General features: G+C 58.8%; 1 protein-coding gene across 1 annotated transcript; it reads left to right on the forward strand.

The window, feature by feature from the left end:
* The first annotated feature begins 225 nt into the window (after window positions 1–225).
* On the forward strand, window positions 226–2,866 carry LOC117642789 (forkhead box protein D3-A-like). The gene is made up of 2 exons (XM_034381332.1): window positions 226–1,655; window positions 1,692–2,866. Exons 1-2 carry the CDS (start codon window positions 384–386, stop codon window positions 1,773–1,775), a joined length of 1,356 nt encoding a protein of 451 aa, XP_034237223.1. The 5' UTR covers window positions 226–383; the 3' UTR covers window positions 1,776–2,866.
* Window positions 2,867–17,052: the final 14,186 nt, after the last annotated feature.

Below are 17,052 nucleotides of genomic sequence, written 5' to 3' on the forward strand. Positions count from 1 at the left end.
CCGCCATGGCTGGCGGCGGGGCGGCCAGGGCTGCTGCCGGGGCTGCTCCCCCTCCACGACCTCGCCGCCAATCACAGCGCGCGGCCGCGGTCCCGGTGCTGGCCCTGGCCTGGGCCATGCTCTGCCGCGGCTTGGCCCCGCCCACCGCGCGGTGGAGGGGCGAGGCTGGCGGAGCGCTGGCGGCCCGGGCGGCGCGGCGTTTGGGAGCGCGCTCCTGCCTGGCTGCGCCGCGGCTGCAGCCTGCAGCCTCTCTCAGTCTCAGACAGACCCTCGTGCGCCGCGCACCGCGCATTCGCACGGCCCGGACGGTTCGGCTCAGACGGTGTGCCCGACACGCTGGCCCTGCGCGCAAAGACATAGTGTGAGTGTTGTGTGTTAGCCCGATGTGTCTAGCTATGGACGAGGGCGGTCGGGTGCTGCTCGGATACCGCATTGGCACGACGGACAGCCACGGGCCCTACCACCACCACCACCACCAGCCCCTGGACTTGCGGGGCCCCGCCGCCATGAGCCCCATCATCGGCCACCACCTGGGCGATCACCTCGGCGACCACCTGGGAGATCACCTGGGTGACCACCTGGGTGACCACCTGGGCGATCACCTGGGCTCCGGCGATTCGGCGGGCGAAGAGGAGTCGGACATCAACGTGGACTCGGACGACGGGCGCGAGGACGCGTCCCTGTCGGACCACCAGCAGCGCGCGGGCAGCCCCGGCAGCCCCCGCAGCCCGCGCAGCCCCCACAGCCCCCGCAGCCCCAAGGAGGGCGACGAGGAGGCTGCCGGGTCACCGCCGCCGTCGCCGTCCTCCCACGCCTCGCACGACCTGGACTCGGGCGGCAAGAAGTCTTCGTCCGCGCTCGTGAAACCGCCTTACTCGTACATCGCGCTCATCACCATGTCCATCTTGCAGTCGCCGCACAAGAAGCTCACGCTGAGCGGCATCTGCGAGTTCATCATGTCGCGGTTCCCCTACTACCGAGACAAGTTCCCCGCCTGGCAGAACTCGATCCGCCACAACCTGTCGCTCAACGACTGCTTCATCAAGATTCCCCGCGAGCCGGGCAACCCGGGCAAGGGCAACTACTGGACGCTGGACCCCATGGCGGAGGACATGTTCGACAACGGCAGCTTCCTGCGTCGCCGGAAGCGCTACAAGCGGCAGCCGCCCGACTTCCACCATCACCACCACCAGCACGCCGCGGCCATGGCGGCCTTCCTGGACCCGTTCCACCCGCACCACCACCCCGCGCTGGGCCGGCCGCCCGCGGGGCACCCGCCCTACCCCTACCTGTCGCCGCTGCCGCCGTCCGGGCTGGGCGCGGGGCTCCCCGGCGGCCTGGCCGGCGGCGTGCCCCTGCTGCCCCCCGCCGAACTGGCGCGCCTGTCTCTCGGCCTCAACTTCCTGGGCCCGCCGATGACGCTGCCGCACAAGCCGGTGGCCGTGTCCGCGCCGCCCGCGCCGCCCGCACCGCCCGCCGTCAGCATGGCCGAGTCGCTGAGCACGTCGCTGACGACGCTGCCCAGGACCATCTCCTCCAAGGACAAGGGCCGCGGCTTCAGCATCGAGTCCCTGATCGGCACCTCGACGCACGGCCAGCACGGCCAGCACGACGCCCTGGTGCCGCCGCCCCACAAGCGGCCCGCCCTGGAGCGCGTGCTCGCCGAGCGGGTGGGCGCGGGGCCGCTGCAGCACCACCACCACCACATGCCCGCCGTGACGAGGTCCTTGGACTCGGCCTTCTCGCCCATGTCCGTGTCGGCCTGGGCCCGGTGAGACTGCCCGGCCGCCCGGCCGCGCGTCAGGTCCCGGATGGTCCCGGAGGGCTGAGGGGTCGACTTTGACTGTGATGCATCCCATGGGATCTCGACGATTCGTTCTTTATCGAGTGACAACGGCCCGTCCGCCGTGTTAGAGAACTTTTTCCTCCGAGTATTAGCCGTGTTTTTATTATTTATTTTTAGTTTGCTTCCGCGAAGGGAGTCCGCTTGTAGTTGTTGTTATTGACGTCGTTACTCGAAGCTAACGCACATCTGCCCGCCGCACCCGGGTTCATAAGTGGGGCGACAAGTCCGTGGAGATACGAAAAATGCTGAAACTCTCCTGAACTCATAGTGACTGCTGGGAGTGATTGTATTTATTACTTAAATATACGTTAATTCTCTGTGATTTTACTATATCATTTCTGTTAATGTTGTTGTCCTTGCGCCCTGCGCATTGAATGTGAGGTTCCTATGTTTTTATTAGTTTATGTTACCTTTACTTAATACTGTTTTCGTTTCCTTCCCTCTTTATTTTCAAGCGCGTGTGCTTCGTCTTCTTTTCTTAGAGCAGTAGCAGTGCGGTGTTGTATTGTTTTTCTATGTGATCGATCCATGGTGTTACGCCGCCCGTTGTGACCAAAGATATTGTCAAAGAATGTTGATTATACTCATAATTTATTATCTGATGGATCTTATTGTAAGTCATGGCTCGGAATTTGACCTCGTATCTGAAAGAGAATGTTGTATTTGCTTTGTTTGCTTTCGGCCCCGGAACAAGGTAAATTTAATTGGTTAGTCGTTGTTGAATGCAATAACGTGTATTTCGTCTCAAAAAAATTCTCTTCCATTTCCCGTGTGTAATCCCCTTAAGACATCTTCAGATTAAAATTGTAACGTTTCCACCACTCTAGATCTTTCTTTGACAGAAATCAACTCAGTCAGAATTAGTTAAAGAAACGAATCATATATTTGTGTACGAATGTAAGATCCACCGTTAAAATACAAATTATGTATATTCTTGTAAATATTAAATGTATATGGAATTATATATAGGAGAAACGAAAACATTATTAGCGTAATAAATGAATTGTTTCCATTTCTAAATTGTGTCCTCTTTCACCCCGGAATGCACATACAAACCATTCAAAAAAGATTCTTTAAAAATGAAAAAAAAAGAAAGAAACTGAAGCAAAAAAAAAAATGACGAAAAGAAAGTAAACAGTATAAATCAACCTAGCATGGAGAGCTCACACACAGAACCGAAAACAGGGAACTTAAACTCGCAGGCTCAAACCGTTGCAAAGCTCCGGTCACCATGATCTCTTTGCGTTCCGGCCAATAAATGAAGGTCAGAGCATTTATACCCTCACTCAGCAGGACACAGAGTGTTTGTGTGCGGGCTTGCCAGCCCCTTGCGCTTCCAGCCGAGCGAGCACGATCCCCAAGCTTATCTCTGTTTCCGTTTCCGATCTATTATTTTGACAACCAATGTCGGCCGCTTCGTGCACGTCGGATCGAAGGGAGAGAGGAAAGGTGGAGCAATTATCCCCCACGTGGTGCCTGGGAGGGGATCTGCCACTAGGTAAATGCTTTGGACTTTTTGCACACAGGCGATGACGCAGTATTTGTGTAGGCGTAAGCTATGTACAAATTTGGGCATAATTTAGATACGATTTTCTAAAGACGGAAATATTGTCTCAAATTTATGTATGAAATTGTATGGACACAGCTATGCACAAACATGGCAATATATAGACAATGAATTGAGTTAAATAAATTCAATTAAACTCACGAAAAGTCAGTCGCAACCCAGCTCAATCAAATTGATGACGTAGTGTGGTGAATGAGTTTTGTAAAACTACGATTTCACATGAACCAAGAAGGTAGACTATCAAACGGTTCAAGCATCACCTTTAAAACAACTGAGACGAAAAAATGAAAGCCGGACAAGACAGGGCTTGCCCTAGTTTACCGGCCGCGTGTCCTGTGTGCGGTGGCGCCCCTTAAGTCTCTCGTGAGTTTACATAGCAGTAGGTATACACAGCGCCTTGCGAGAAGCCGTAGACCTGCCCCCCCGTGAGGCGAAGCAGGCGAAGCCCCTCAAGCAGTGCAGGGCGGCGGCGCTCTCTCTTGGCGCAGCAGACTCATTCCGAGAGTCGTTTTCGTCACTCTGTCGCTCTCGCACGTACACACGGCACGCCCACGTGAGTGCGAGAGAGACAGAGCAACGAAAACGACTCTCGGAATCAGTGTGCTGCGCAGCGCGACCCGCCGCGTCGTTGCTGCCCGTCGAGTCGAAGACTGCTGTTCCAGGTGAGTCACGTGGTTGTCAGCGTTTGCCCCGAACCTTGAACTGAACCTTGTGTGCTTTGTGCTTGTTGCCAAGTCACGCCGAAGTATCCATAGAAGGTGGTTTCGAAAAAATTCCAAATTTCCGAAGCGCGGGAAAACCTCTGCTGGGGGGGATATTCGCAGCAAACGGACCGAAATTGCATAGCTGTGAAAAAAGTCGTGTCCCTCGCCGAAGCGAAACCTCCGGCGCTTGTGCTTCGGGCCTTCGGCTTCGGCCACGGCACTGACATATTGGCTTTGACGGCGAACTCCGCGTCGCGAAATTGAAACAAAACAGGGCCGAGCTAAGCCGCTTTGCCGCTCTGCCGCTCTGGCTCCACTTCCCACCGCGTCGCCGCGTCGCTGCACAGTGGGCCAGAAGACCGGCGGAGGCGGCCAAAACTCTAGACGCGTTTTGAGCTCCAGAGTCGCTAAAAAAAAAACAGGGCTCGAACCGAGCGTGTGACCCCACCAATGGATTCCTCGTGAGAGCAATCCATTGGTGGGATCACACGTTCGGTTCGAGTCCCATTTAGCGACTCTGGAGGACAAAACGCGTCTAGAGTGTTGGCCGCCTCCACCGGTCTTCTGGCCCACTGTGCGCTGTTTGCCGGCCGCCTCATCTGCCTCGTCACGTGACATGCCTGTTCCGCAATCAAGCCGCCCGATAATAGTCACAAAGGCTGCGAGGGGCGGCAAGCCGGGCGGCAAGCCGGGCGGCGGCGCCACAGATTACAACCAGCTAAGTCAACACGGAGCCTCTCTCTCTCTCTCTGGGCCGCCGGCCGGGCCGCGAGGACCAGCAGGCTCATTCAGCTCGGCGTTCGGTCGCGCCGTCGCTCTCGCACCCCCGCGGTGAGCCCCGCGAGTGCGACAGAGACGGACTTCGGCGGGCAGCGCGAGCGGCAAACGCCACGCCGCGCGGACGCCGTCGATCGAGTGAGTCTCTCTGTCGAGTTCGCGCTCTGCCGCCTCGCCTGGGAGCGGCCACCAGCGCACAGTGGGCCAGAAGCCGGTGGAGGCGGCCAAAACTCTAGACGCGTTTTGAGCTCCAGAGTCGCTAAATGGGACTCGAACCGAACGTGTGACCCCACCAATGGATTCCTCGTTTGGAGAGCAATCCATTGGTGGGGTCACACGTTCGGTTCGAGTCCTGCTTAGCGACTCTGGAGCTCAAAACGCGTCCAGAGTTTTGGCCGCCTCCACCGGCTTCTGGCCCACTGTGCAGCGGGTGCGCTCCGAACGGCGCTCTCTCTGTCTCCCTCGCACTCGCGGGGAGCGCCGTGGGCCGAAGGGGTGCGAGAGAGACGGCGCGACGCGCGGCACCCACGACACGATCTCCCTCGCCGATAAGACGCCCCGGGGTGGCGCGTGGACGTCCACGGCACTGCGAACGCGTCGCCGAAGCGATCGCCCGCCGCTTTTTATGAAGGCGACGGCCAGTGTCATCGAGCTACACTGTCAGGTGGGATGAAGGGTGGAGCGCATTCTAGAGTGCACGCCGCGGGGTACCAGAGCACAGTGGGCCAGAAGACCGGAGGAGGTGGTCAAAACCCCGGACAAGTTTTGAGCTCCAGAATCGCTAAAATGGGACTCGAACCGAACGTTTGACCTCACCAATGGATTGCTCTCCGAACGAGCAATCTATTGGTGGAGTCACACGCTCGGTTCGAGTCGTGCTTAAGCGATTCAGGAGATCAAAACACGTCCGGGGTTTTGACCACCTCCTCCGGCCCACTGTTCAGTGTGGCGGTCATTTTTGCACGCCATGTTCACGGCCGAAGTTGATTTCTACTTTGACCGCGGCACCGCCGCTACCCGCTGGTTGTTCCTGGAGAGTTTCACTTCAGGCTTCAGGCCGCAGGGGAGTTTGGAATCCAGGTGAAACCTCAGGGAGAAACAGCGTGCCCCGGTGATGGCCGGGAAAGCACTGCCCCTGTCCGCCGTCGCCGCCCGCGCCTGCGCTCCGAAAGTCCTTTTCGTCGCCCTGTCTCTCTCGCACTCATGGGACGTCCCGTATAGGTGCGAGAGAGACAGAGCGACGAAAACGACTCTCGGAATCAGTCTGCACAGTGAGGCACACACACCCCCGGCGGCCTCGGCCTCGCCGCCACGGCCTCGTCATCCGAGTTGCTGCTCAAATAAATAAAACTCAAGTTTGGGCCTTTGCTGCGTGCCCTCCTGCGTGCCCTGCGTCGTCGTCGCGTTGTTGGCCGATCCGCTCGGCAAATACCTTCATACGTCCTCGGCCGGAGGGCGCGGCAGCTCGGGGCGGGGCGGGGCGGGGCGGGCGGGGCGCGGCGGGGCGGGGCGGCCACCCCTTCCAACGCGGAGCTTGCCGCCCGCGGCCACGCCGGCACCCAGGCCGCGCCGCCGCGCCGCCGCGCCGCGCTCTCCCCGCGTAAAGCGATTTCAATTCTGTTTGCAGGGAAAACACGCGGCTGCGCAGAGAGACAGAGACTCTGGGGGCGGGGCGGGGCGGGGCCGCCGAGGCGCCAGCCCGTGGTCCTCATCAAGTCACCGCGGCCCCGCCCGGAGCCATGGCTCCGCTCCGCCCGCCTCTGCCGCGGCTGTAACGACATGATGTGCGCGGCTCTTCAGCTCTTCATCTCCTCCAGGGCCTCGAGGACCTGCTGGAAGGGCGCGCGCTTCTCCTGCTGCCGCTGGAAGGGCCGCTGCAAGGGCCGGGCGGGGACGGCAGGCGCTCAAGGGCTTGGTGACACTCGGCGCGTTTCAGCGGCCGCCCTGCACCGCTCCACAGTGGGCCAGAAGAGCGGTGGAGGCGGGGAAAACTCCAGACGTGTTTTGAGCTCCAGAGTCGCTAAACAGGACTCGAACCGAACGTGTGACCCCACCGATGGATTCCTCGTTCGGAGAGCAATCCATTGGTGGGGTCACACGTTCGGTTCGAGTCCGATTTAGCGACTCTGGAGCTCGGAATCGCGTCTAGAATTTTGGCCGCCTCCGGCGGTCCTCTGGCCCACTGTGTGCTCCCTGCCGCTGGCTGGCCCGCTTTGGCCTGCTTGCTCGCGCTGTTTTCAGTTCACTCGAAAAAGTGTGGGTGTGTCGGTGTGTGTGCTGAAGGCTGCTGCCGCAGACTGAAAGCCCCGGCGTGGTGTGAAGTGGCGTTGACGAAAAGGGGCGGACTTCATCAAACACATAACAGAGCACCACATCAAGTGTAAGCTTATTCATAAAGTTTTAAAACCTCTTGTCCATTGTTTCAAGGAGAGTGGTTTGAGTTTTTATAGCGTTCAGCAAAGTGTTGGACCCTCCAGGATCACAGTGAAAGCAGGGCAAGTTCCCTGTGTTCTGGCGCACGCAGCGAAGCGGGTTTGCTGCCGAAAGTAGCGCGGGTTCGACGCTCTGTCTCTCTCGCACTCGTGCGGCGACCCGTAGGGGCGCGAGAGAGACAGAGCGATGAAACGTGAAGGAGGACGCGTCGAGTTGTAAGAAATCGATTAGCGGCTGCTCCGTTCGATAGTCGTGCCGGTGATGGTGCTTCTGCAGACTGATTCCGAGAGTCGTTTTCGTCGCTCTGTCTCTCTCGCACCCAAAGGGCACGCTCCATGAGTGCGAGAGAGACAGAGCGACGAAAACGGCTCTCGGAATCGGCCTGCCGGAGCGGGAAAGTGCGCGGCTGCCGCGGCCCGGGGAGGTGTCGCTCGCTCGCAACCAAACACGCTTACAAGAGAGGCACGAAAACCCCCACGGCTGCCGGGGAAAATGGGGGTGCGCGGGGTGTATCGTGCTTCAAAATGGTGGGTGGGGTGAGGACAGGGGGGAGCCTTAGCAGTGCGGTGTCCCCGGTGTCCCCCGGGGGCAAGTGCGTACGCTCTGTACGCTTAGTCTGAGCAGCGGTAATGTGCGCCTGGGACGGGCGCGGGACCCGGCGGGGCCAGCTCGGGGCCGATTCAGAGAGAGCTCTGTCTCTCTCGCACGCGCGGGGCGTGCCGCAGGGGTGCGAGAGCGACAGCAGCGAGAGCCTCTGCCCGCCTGCCTGCCTAGCCAGCCCGGGGCGGGGTTAGGTCGTATGCATCTGTCTCTCTCTCTCTCTCTCTCTCTCTCTCTCTCTCTCTCTCTCTCTCTCTCTCTCTCTCTCTGTCCCACGGCGAGTCAGCGGGACGAGCAAACAGCAGGACAACGTCGAGGACAATGTTAATAACGCCGAATTCGGGTCCGGGCCGCTTTTCGCAGCAGTGCGGCAACGGCGGTACACTGTTGGCCGCGATGTCCACGCCGAGGCTGGACTTGCAGTGACGTGGAGTGATGTCGCCTGCAATCTTAAAGTCATATAGTCCTGAAATTGTCCGCCATGGTGAAAATTGTCTTTATTATGAAGGTGCAGCTGACTTCTATGAAAAAGTCATGATTATCACCCAATAGGGAGAGGTATACTTCATCACCCAAATTTAGGCGAGGAAACTTTCCTTACCCAAATTTGGGTGATAAAGAATTCGTCGCCCAAAATTTTAGTCATGATCATGACTCTTTCATTCTCAGTGTTTTTTTTTTGTATATTTTTTTGGCGAATGAACCGTCAGTATTACGCAGAGAATTTCATTCATGATATGTTGGCGCCGCCTTTTCCCGTAAGACATTTAGAGTGCACTAACAGCCAGTGCCACCAGTCAGGCGGTCCTCGCGAGGCGCGCCAACCTCGGCGATGAATGCGTCATAATTAAAGGATTTGGCCGGACGGCGCGGCGCCCCTCCCCGCGAGACAGACGAGCCCAGCATGGCCGGGCAGACCGATCCCGACAGTCGTCGCTCCGTCTCTCTCGCACGCATCGGACGTCCCCCGTAGGTGCGAGAGAGACGGAGCGACGACCCTCGGAATCGGTCTGACGAGGGCCGCCCGCGTGGCAGCGTGGCCGCGTCGAAGCACCGCGGCAGATCAAGTGACCAGGGATCAGTGTGCGGGCGGGGCGGGGCGGGGCGGGGCGGGGAGGGTGCCGAAGGGGACTCCCGCTGCGCCACTTGGCAGCAATAAGCAGTGTTGATAGGGGGTGGGGGAGAGAAAGAAGAGAGAGTTTAGAATCAACTCGAAAGAGATTAGCGCTGCTCCGCGTATATGGCGCCCCCTTATTTAATTCATGGTCCGCGTCGCGCCTCGAGCTTATCGCAAACACGCCGCGGCCGCGACGCCGGGTTCGAGACCCGGCGGGGTCGCGCGGTCCGAAAAATGAAGGAGGAACAGGAGACTGATTCCGGCGGTCGCTTCCGTCGCTCTGTCTCTCGCACCTACACTCTAAATGTTCTACAATGAAGATTCTCCATATTATGGTGGTGCACCTGACCTCGTAACATACCATTAAGAATTCACTGTACCTTATAGATATTTTGACGAATTTTGTTGGTATTATGGAGAAAATCCCCACCATAATATGTTGGTGCAGCCTTTCACCGTGAGACATTTACAGTGTATACGGGATGCTCTTACGAGTGCGAGAGAGACGGAGCGACGAAAACGACTCTCGGAGTCAGTCTGCACGAGAAGATGACCGAGAAGAAAAGAGGCGGTCTGGCCTTTAATGGTAATGGTAATGAGCTGTCCCGTTGCACTGCGGAGCGTGGCGGGCCGGCCTATGCAGCAGGCGCGCGGACCCGCTGCTTTTGTTGCTGCTGTTCGTTGTTCTGCCTCCGTCTTGTTTCTGACTGTTGTCCTTGTTCTCACTCCCCCTTTCGGAATGAATGCATCATTATCATGACGAGAGAGAGAGAGAGAGAGAGAGAGAGAGAGCGCACTCTGATCGAAGCCGCCACAGTGCTGCCGCGAAGCGCTGCTCGCCACCAAGCCTCGAAGCACCGAAGCACCGAAGCCTCGGTGGCGACGCGGGCACAGTCAATATAACCTGCCGACAGAGATTTCCTCCTCCTCCTTCTCCTTCTTCTGCTCCTTCTCCTTTTTCCCGCCCTTTTCTTCCCCTCCGCGCCACGCCCCGGATTAGCACAAAGGAAGGGGCGAATCAAGTGTATGGTGTCGGCGCCACGCCCTCCCTTTCAGCGAGAAAAATGGCAGTAGGTGTCGGCACGGGCCTCGCGCTCTCTCGCTCATTCTCCCTCACTCTGTTCCACTCACTCTGTTTCACTCACTCTGTTTCATTCCGTGCCACTGTCTCCCTCGCTCACTCTTCTTATTCTCTCTCTCACTCACTCCACAGCTTTGGCCAGCAGTCTCTCTCCCCCTCCCCCCCCCCTCTCTCTCTCTCTCTCTCTCTCTCTCTCTCTCTCTCTCTCTCTCTCTCTCCCCCCTCCCTCTCTCTCGAGGCCCAACGTTGGCTTCCGGCACGGCGACGTCGGAACAAAGGAAACTGGAGGCATCGTGGTGATCTGGAAGTCAAACATAGCGAGTAGAGCGCGCGGAGATTCCACGGACCTCTCGCGCACTATGTGCCATGTGTCGTGTCGGTGTGAGAGTGAGTGTGCGAGCGAGAGGGAACGACCATGGACCCCAGCGGACTTTGAAAGAAATAAAATTGTAGCGTGTTTTAAGACATTGATTGCAAAGAACAACCGGCAGGAGACTTCTTTTTGTTTTCGTTTCGAGATGCTTTGTTTTTGCTTGAAAAGATCTTTCTTGGCCCCCGGCTTTTGCTTTTGAGATTTTTTTAGTCTACCAGCGTATTTTGTTGCTGTTTTTTTCTATTTCTGGAGGTTCCGAACGAGATCTTTTGCGCGCTACTGCAGACTCTGCGAGAAAGTGCACAGTGGGCCAGAAGACTGCGGTGGAGGCGGCTAAAATTCTAAGCGCGTTTTGAGCTCGAGAGTCGCTAAATGGGACGTGAACTGAACGTGTGACCCCACCAATGGATTCCTCTCCGAACGAGGAATCCATTGGTGGGGTCACACGTTCGGTTCAAGTCCTGTTTAGCGACTCTGCAGCTCAAAACGCGTCTAGAGTTTTGGCCGCCTGCGCCGGTCTTCTGACCCACTGTGACGTGGAGTGTCGTCGGGCGAAGCGATACGATAATGCTCCCCCGGCCTGCCCGGCCCGGCCGGCCTGCGGGTTTCCAAATTGCGCAAACTCATTCGTATTCATTCCCCCCGGTTCCGTTCCTCTTTTTCCCCCACAAACGCGCAAACGCCCCGGCGACAGAAAACGAGATTTTCCACCAAGTTGCTCGCGTAGACAGGGAGCAGAGCGGAGCAGAGCGCCCTGCTGGCCGCGCGCGCTCTGCGCTCTGCGAGTCGAGGACGGGCAGCGGTTCCACGTTCCGAAGAAGAAATTAAATCAAACATAGAACTGCATAAAACATTGGTTAAGTGCAGACAACGATCTTACTGCACTGGGGTGTCTCTTCCTGCCCCAGCCCCGTTTTAACGGGGAACTTGAACATCCTGACTTCGACAGTGGTAAGTGGGTCACGGCGAGGGTTGTTCGTTGGTTGTTGGCTGATTGCGTCGCTCTGCGGACGGATGCCGAGTCGTTTTCGTCGCTCTGTCTCTCTCGCACCTTCAAGGATACGCCCCGTGAGTGCGAGAGAGACAGAGCGACGGAAAACGCCTCTCGGAATCAGTCTGCTGTCTCTCTCGCACCCACACGGGGAGGCGACAGGAGTGCGAGAGAGAGAGAGAGAGAGAGAGAGAGAGAGAGAGAGAGAGAGAGAGAGAGAGAGAGAGAGAGAGAGAGAGACGGTGAATCGGTCCGCACACGGCGTCCCCGGGGCTCCCGGTTGGCAGCGAGGCAGCGTCTGGCTTGTGCCCACCGCGCCAATCACGGCCAGCAGAGCCACGCGGAGCCGGCAAGGCAAATTGCTGGTCCTCCCCGTCCTTCCTGCAGGCCCGCTCCGAACGCCCCCCCCCCCCCCCTCCGTCTCTCTCGCACACCCTCGCGGGACGCCCCGTGCGACTGCGGGAGAGACAGAGAGCACACTGCTCGGACGGAGCTCGCACTGTAAGTGGCGCGGCCCGGCGCCGTGCCCTGCCGGTGCCCCAGCTGGTCCCGACCCGACTCGATTTCACGCCGGGCTGGCAGTTGCGTACCAACTCGACTGGAGAGGGGAACAGCATCCCTCTTCTTGTACGCCCCGTGCCGTGCCGTGCCGCGCCGTGCCGCTTTGTCCAGCGACACAGAGTAACAGACCTGTTCCTGTTGTCGCGTCTCTTAAGCCCAATGGAGACGGCCAAGCGGGCGAAAGAGAGGGGGAGAGAGTGTGGGGAAAGAAAGGGAACTGCGAAAAAAAAAAGCGGTCAGGAGTGAATGTGTTTGGAAAAGTTTAGTTTCAGTTTTTGAAGTTTTTATCTTATCAGAAAAGTTACAATGAACGCATAGTTTCTTATTAGAGATAGATAACATTCTGTCCGTGTGCCTGAAACAAGTAGTTTTGCTGAGTTCTATTTTTCGATATGTTTTGGGTGGATAGTTCGATTACGTGTTGGAAAAAGAAAGGAACAAGTGTCCGTGGTCGAGCCATTAATCGCAATCGTAATCGCAATCGCCTGGCGGGTAGGCAATCCTTCGACGGCCCTGCGCGACGGGACTGCCTACCCAGCCAGGCGCGCTGGCGGCCGTTTAATTCGAGCTAACGATCTGTTGGGCCATTCGGGTGACGGAGCACTGCGTCTCTCTCGCACTCATCGGGCGCCCCGGCCCTTGGGCGATGACGGGGGGCTCGGGCGCCTCGCTGCGGGTTGAGCAAACCGTGGTTCTTGGCAGTTGCCGAGCAGAACAAACCCGTGCCGCCCCGCCCCCGTCTCCCCGAGCGATTCCTCTGGGGATTGATCCAAGAACATCAACAACACAGTCAGCACCGACCAAAATTTATACACGAAACGCGGTCTTGGGAAGGGGGGTTGGGGGTGGTGGGGGGATCTTCCTCAAAGACGCCAGAGACAAATCGGACCCGGGGAAGGGGGACACGTGACAAATTTGTCAAGTCGTAATGGCGGTGTTGTAGCAGCGTACTCCAAACGAGCTGCAGCAGGCCAAGCGAGAAAAGGGGGAAAGGGGGGGGGGCAAGCCCGCAAGTCCATCTACATTCCCCTGGCGATGCCGTGGAACGCGAAGGGAGCCGAGAGGGAGGTGGTGTGCCCCGGGGCCAGGGCCGCAATGGGGCCCTCGCCGCCGCACCCTCCCGCTGCAGAACAAATAGAGCGAGCAGGCGGACCGAGGAGGCAAGGGAAGGGCGGCCGAAGCGCGCCGCGTCCTGATTGGAGCACGGCGGCGTCGGCGAGCACGGCCTCGACGGCGGCGTCGGCGAGCACACGGTGGCGTCGGAGAGCGCACGGCCTCGACGGCGGCGTCGGAGAGAGCACGGCCTCGACGGCGTGCGTCGGAGAGGGCACGGCCTCGACGGCGGCGTCGGAGAGGGCACGGCCTCGACGGCGTGCGTCGGAGAGACCACGGCCTCGACGGCGGCGTTGGTCAGCACGGCCTCGACGACGGCGTTGCGGGCACGGCCCCAATGATGGCCTCGGCGCGGTGGACAGCGGCCAGCGACTCTGCCAGGGCGGGCTTGCCTGTTTACCTTGCCACGTGATGCCCACTGTCAGCTGCGGCCCGTTTGGTCCCCCACTCCTTTTTTTGTTCCCCTCTTTATGCCTTTCCTTTTCTCCCTCACTTTCACCAGCGCCTTGTCATGCAGCCAATTAGCTGGCCTACAAGTTGTGACACCTCAACACCACCTGGGACCTGGCGCGCGGCCGGGCGGGGCGGGGTGGGGCGGGGCGGGGGGGGCGGGGTGGGGCGGGGTGGGGGGGGCGCTCTGGGGGTGGTCTGTGAGCGGGGATGTGCCGCCTTCGCGACGGAGTACGTCAAGCCGCACTCAGTACCAAGGGGATTTTATGTTGAAACATTTTTAAGACAGTCTGCACTCCAAGAAAAAAGTTAAGCCGAGTCGAGCAAAGCCACAAATCCTCGTTGTTTTGATTGAGAGTTCACGAAGTTTCGGTCAAAAAATTTCAGTCTGACTGTCGGACTACTGTCGCGTGAACCGGCGTTAACATTTTTTTGGTCAGTTTGAATCGCAGTCGGTTTAGCGGCATCAGGGAACCATTGCCAGAAAAGCGGTTCCGAGCGATCCCTGAAATACTGTGTCACATATTATTGCTTCCGCGGTTCGCTGATGTTGAACTTGGCGAAGCACGGCGGCGGTGCGGCTTACTTAGCTCTGACGAATCGCGGGCCGCGATCGCAGGTTAGTCTGATTTATATAGAACGCCCTGCCGGCCGGCAGGCTGATTCCGTGAGTCGTTTTCGTCGCTCTGTCTCTCTCGCACCTACACGGGACGCCCCATGAGTGCGAGAGAGACAGAGCGACGAAAACGGCTCACGGAATCAGTGTGCTGCCGCCACGCCTCGACGAACGCCCCGAAGTGGCGTGGTGTAGCCCCCCTCCCTCTCCCTCCCTCTCTCCCTCCCTCCCTCTCCCTCCCTCTCTCTCCCTCCTCTTCTCCCTCCCCTCTCTCCTCCCTCTCTCTCCCTCTCTCTCTCTCTCTCTCTCCTCTCTCTCTCCTCTCTCTCTCTCTCTCTCTCTCTCTCTCCCTCCCTCTCCTCCCCTCTCTCTCTCTCCCTCTCTCTCCTCCCTCTCTCTCCTCTCTCTCTCTCTCTCTCTCTCTCTCTCTCTCTCTCTCTCTCTCTCTCTCTCTCTCTCTCTCTCTCTCTCTGTCGCCTGCGCCCCGCAAAGCAACACACGCCGGTACATTTGAAAGGGATGTCAAAATAAGGGGGCATCCGACGAAGACTCATAAATTGGGGCTCAACAGGCGAGCACGACAGTAGCATGCTGAACGCAGGCTCGGCCGGCGGTCGCGCGGCGCTGCGGCGGGCCCCGAAGGAAGACAAGAGTGACAACCACAGCGACGCTTCAATGAGCAAAAGAAGAAGACGTCTCCAAGTTTTCACTTAAATTTTTTCGTTCAACTTTTTTGTTCTTAATTTTTGGTGTTGCCCACGGTGGCCTTTCTCTTGTCTCTGTCTGCACCTGCTCATTCATTTCATTTTTCGTGGCGGCTAAATTATTTTTGTTCGGATGGCACTCTTTTTTTTTCGGCGTGTCTGCTACTGAAACGTTTTATGAATGGGGCCGGTACGTGCTTGCAGCCGCTTGCAGCCCCTGCAGTGTAGTGGCAGTGCCACCCACGCCCCGGCCCCGGCCGGGGGGCCAGCAGACGGATTCCGAGAGTCCGTTTTCGTCGCTCTGTCTCTCTCGCTTCTCATGGGGCGTCCCGTGTGAGTGCGTCAGAGACAGAGCGAGCCAGTCCGCCGCCCCTCTGCCCCGGCACGTCCGAGGATGACACGACCGCCCTCGCCCGGCTGGCCCTCCCGTATTCCGAGCTTCGTCGCTCTGTCTCTCTCGCACCCACACGGGACGCCGCACGAGTGCGAGAGAGACGGAGCGACGAGGACGACCCTCTGAATCAGTCCGCTGTCCCACACGTCCGGGGAATCCATAATTTGGGGCTCGTCCGTTACGATGTTTGCGCCCTCGTGCCAACGCACCACAACATTGTGACTTCCTCTGGCGGCCGCAGACTGCCGCACACGAGGCACGGCGACACGGCCCGACACGCGCGCGTGCGTGTGCGTGCGTGTGTCGTGTCGCACAGTGGGCCAGAAGACAGGTGCAGGCGGACAAAACTCTAGAGTCGCTAAACAGGCCTCGAACCGAACGTGTGACCCCACCAATGGATTCCTCGTTCGGAAAGCTCCGTTTCCGTCGCTCTGCCTCTCTCGCGCACTCATGGGGCGTTACGCACGGGTGCGAGAGTGGCACCAGAAAACGCTGTGCGCGTGAGTCCCGCGCAGCTTGGAGTGTTGTTTAACTTTGCGAATCTTCGAATGTTTTTCGCACGGCTCGGCCTGCCTGTCTGTCTGTCCGTCTGTCTGTCTGTCTGTCTGTCCGCACTGTTGCCGACTGCATGTCGCAAGGGCCATCCGGACCAATACTTTATAGGTGCTGGCTGGCTGCGCCATGGCGGCGGCTGGCGGCCCTTCGCGCGTCGCGGTCGTCGCGGTCCTTCCCCGAAGCGCCGGTCGCGCTGACTCGCCCCGGTGGCCGCCAACGACTTGCTCGAGCGCGGCGGAGTGGCGGAGCGTGGCGGTTCACAGCCACGCCGATGTTGCTTTGACTCTGCTCACAGCGCATGCCTTCCTGCCGCCCGCCCCGCCCCGCACGGTGGGCCAGAAGACCGGTGGAGGCGGACAAAATCCCGGACAAGTTTTGAGCTCCAGAATCGCTAAAATGGGACTCGAACCGAACGTTTGACTATGGCTAGAGAGATAACGCCTCCACCGGGAGGGTGGCTCGATTCCCGTTGCCCTGCTGGTGAAACCTGGATTGTCGTTTACCGATGCGCGGTGTCGCCGCACTGTGAGAAAAAAGTACGGAAAAAGTACGGAACATGTCTGGTCAATAATTTGCCTGGACCGTCCGTACTTGCCAACTACGGAACGTTCCGTACTTTTTTCCGTACCCATTTACATGGGTTCATATGGGGCAAGTACGGAACGGTCCGTACTTTTCTCCGTACCTCCGTACTATATTTGTCTGTACCATTTTCATACAAAAGTACGGAATTTTTTACAGTGCGATCTGTCCTTGTCGCACTCACGCCACAGTGGCGTGCTCCACAGGTGCGAGCGAGACAGAGGCAGCCACGCGGTGTGGAATCAGTGTACTGATTTACGTCGCGTTTTCATTAAACGACACAAGTGCGGCGCGGTGCCGTGGCCCGTGGCGTGCCACCCTCTGGCGTCGTGGAAGTGCAGGGCGCGTGGCGGCGGGTGGCGCATAGCACAATGCGGGCGGGGCGGGGGGCGGGGTGGGGGGGCGGGGCGGGGTGGGGCCCTTCACCGCTGTCCGCGGCAATAACTCAGCGCCTCTGGCACGCACTCAACACCCGCGACAACCAGGCGCGAGCCGCGGGCGGCCTAAAAAAGAGGGAAAAGACAGAGAGACAGAAAAGGTTTATTACTTGCAGGTTTGCTAGACACGCGTGGAAGGCACCCCTTGTTT

This window comes from Thrips palmi, unplaced genomic scaffold, assembly GCF_012932325.1.
Source record: "Thrips palmi isolate BJ-2018 unplaced genomic scaffold, TpBJ-2018v1 HiC_scaffold_16, whole genome shotgun sequence".
Taxonomy (NCBI): Eukaryota; Metazoa; Arthropoda; class Insecta; order Thysanoptera; family Thripidae; genus Thrips; species Thrips palmi.

Bases quoted from the DNA above. Each gene is read 5' to 3' on its own strand.
- LOC117642789 (XM_034381332.1), top strand. From the start codon at position 384: ATGTGTCTAGCTATGGACGAGGGCGGTCGGGTGCTGCTCGGATACCGC. The intron at 1,656-1,691 runs GTGCTCGCCGAG...GGGCCGCTGCAG, and splicing joins AGCGGCCCGCCCTGGAGCGC to CACCACCACCACCACATGCC.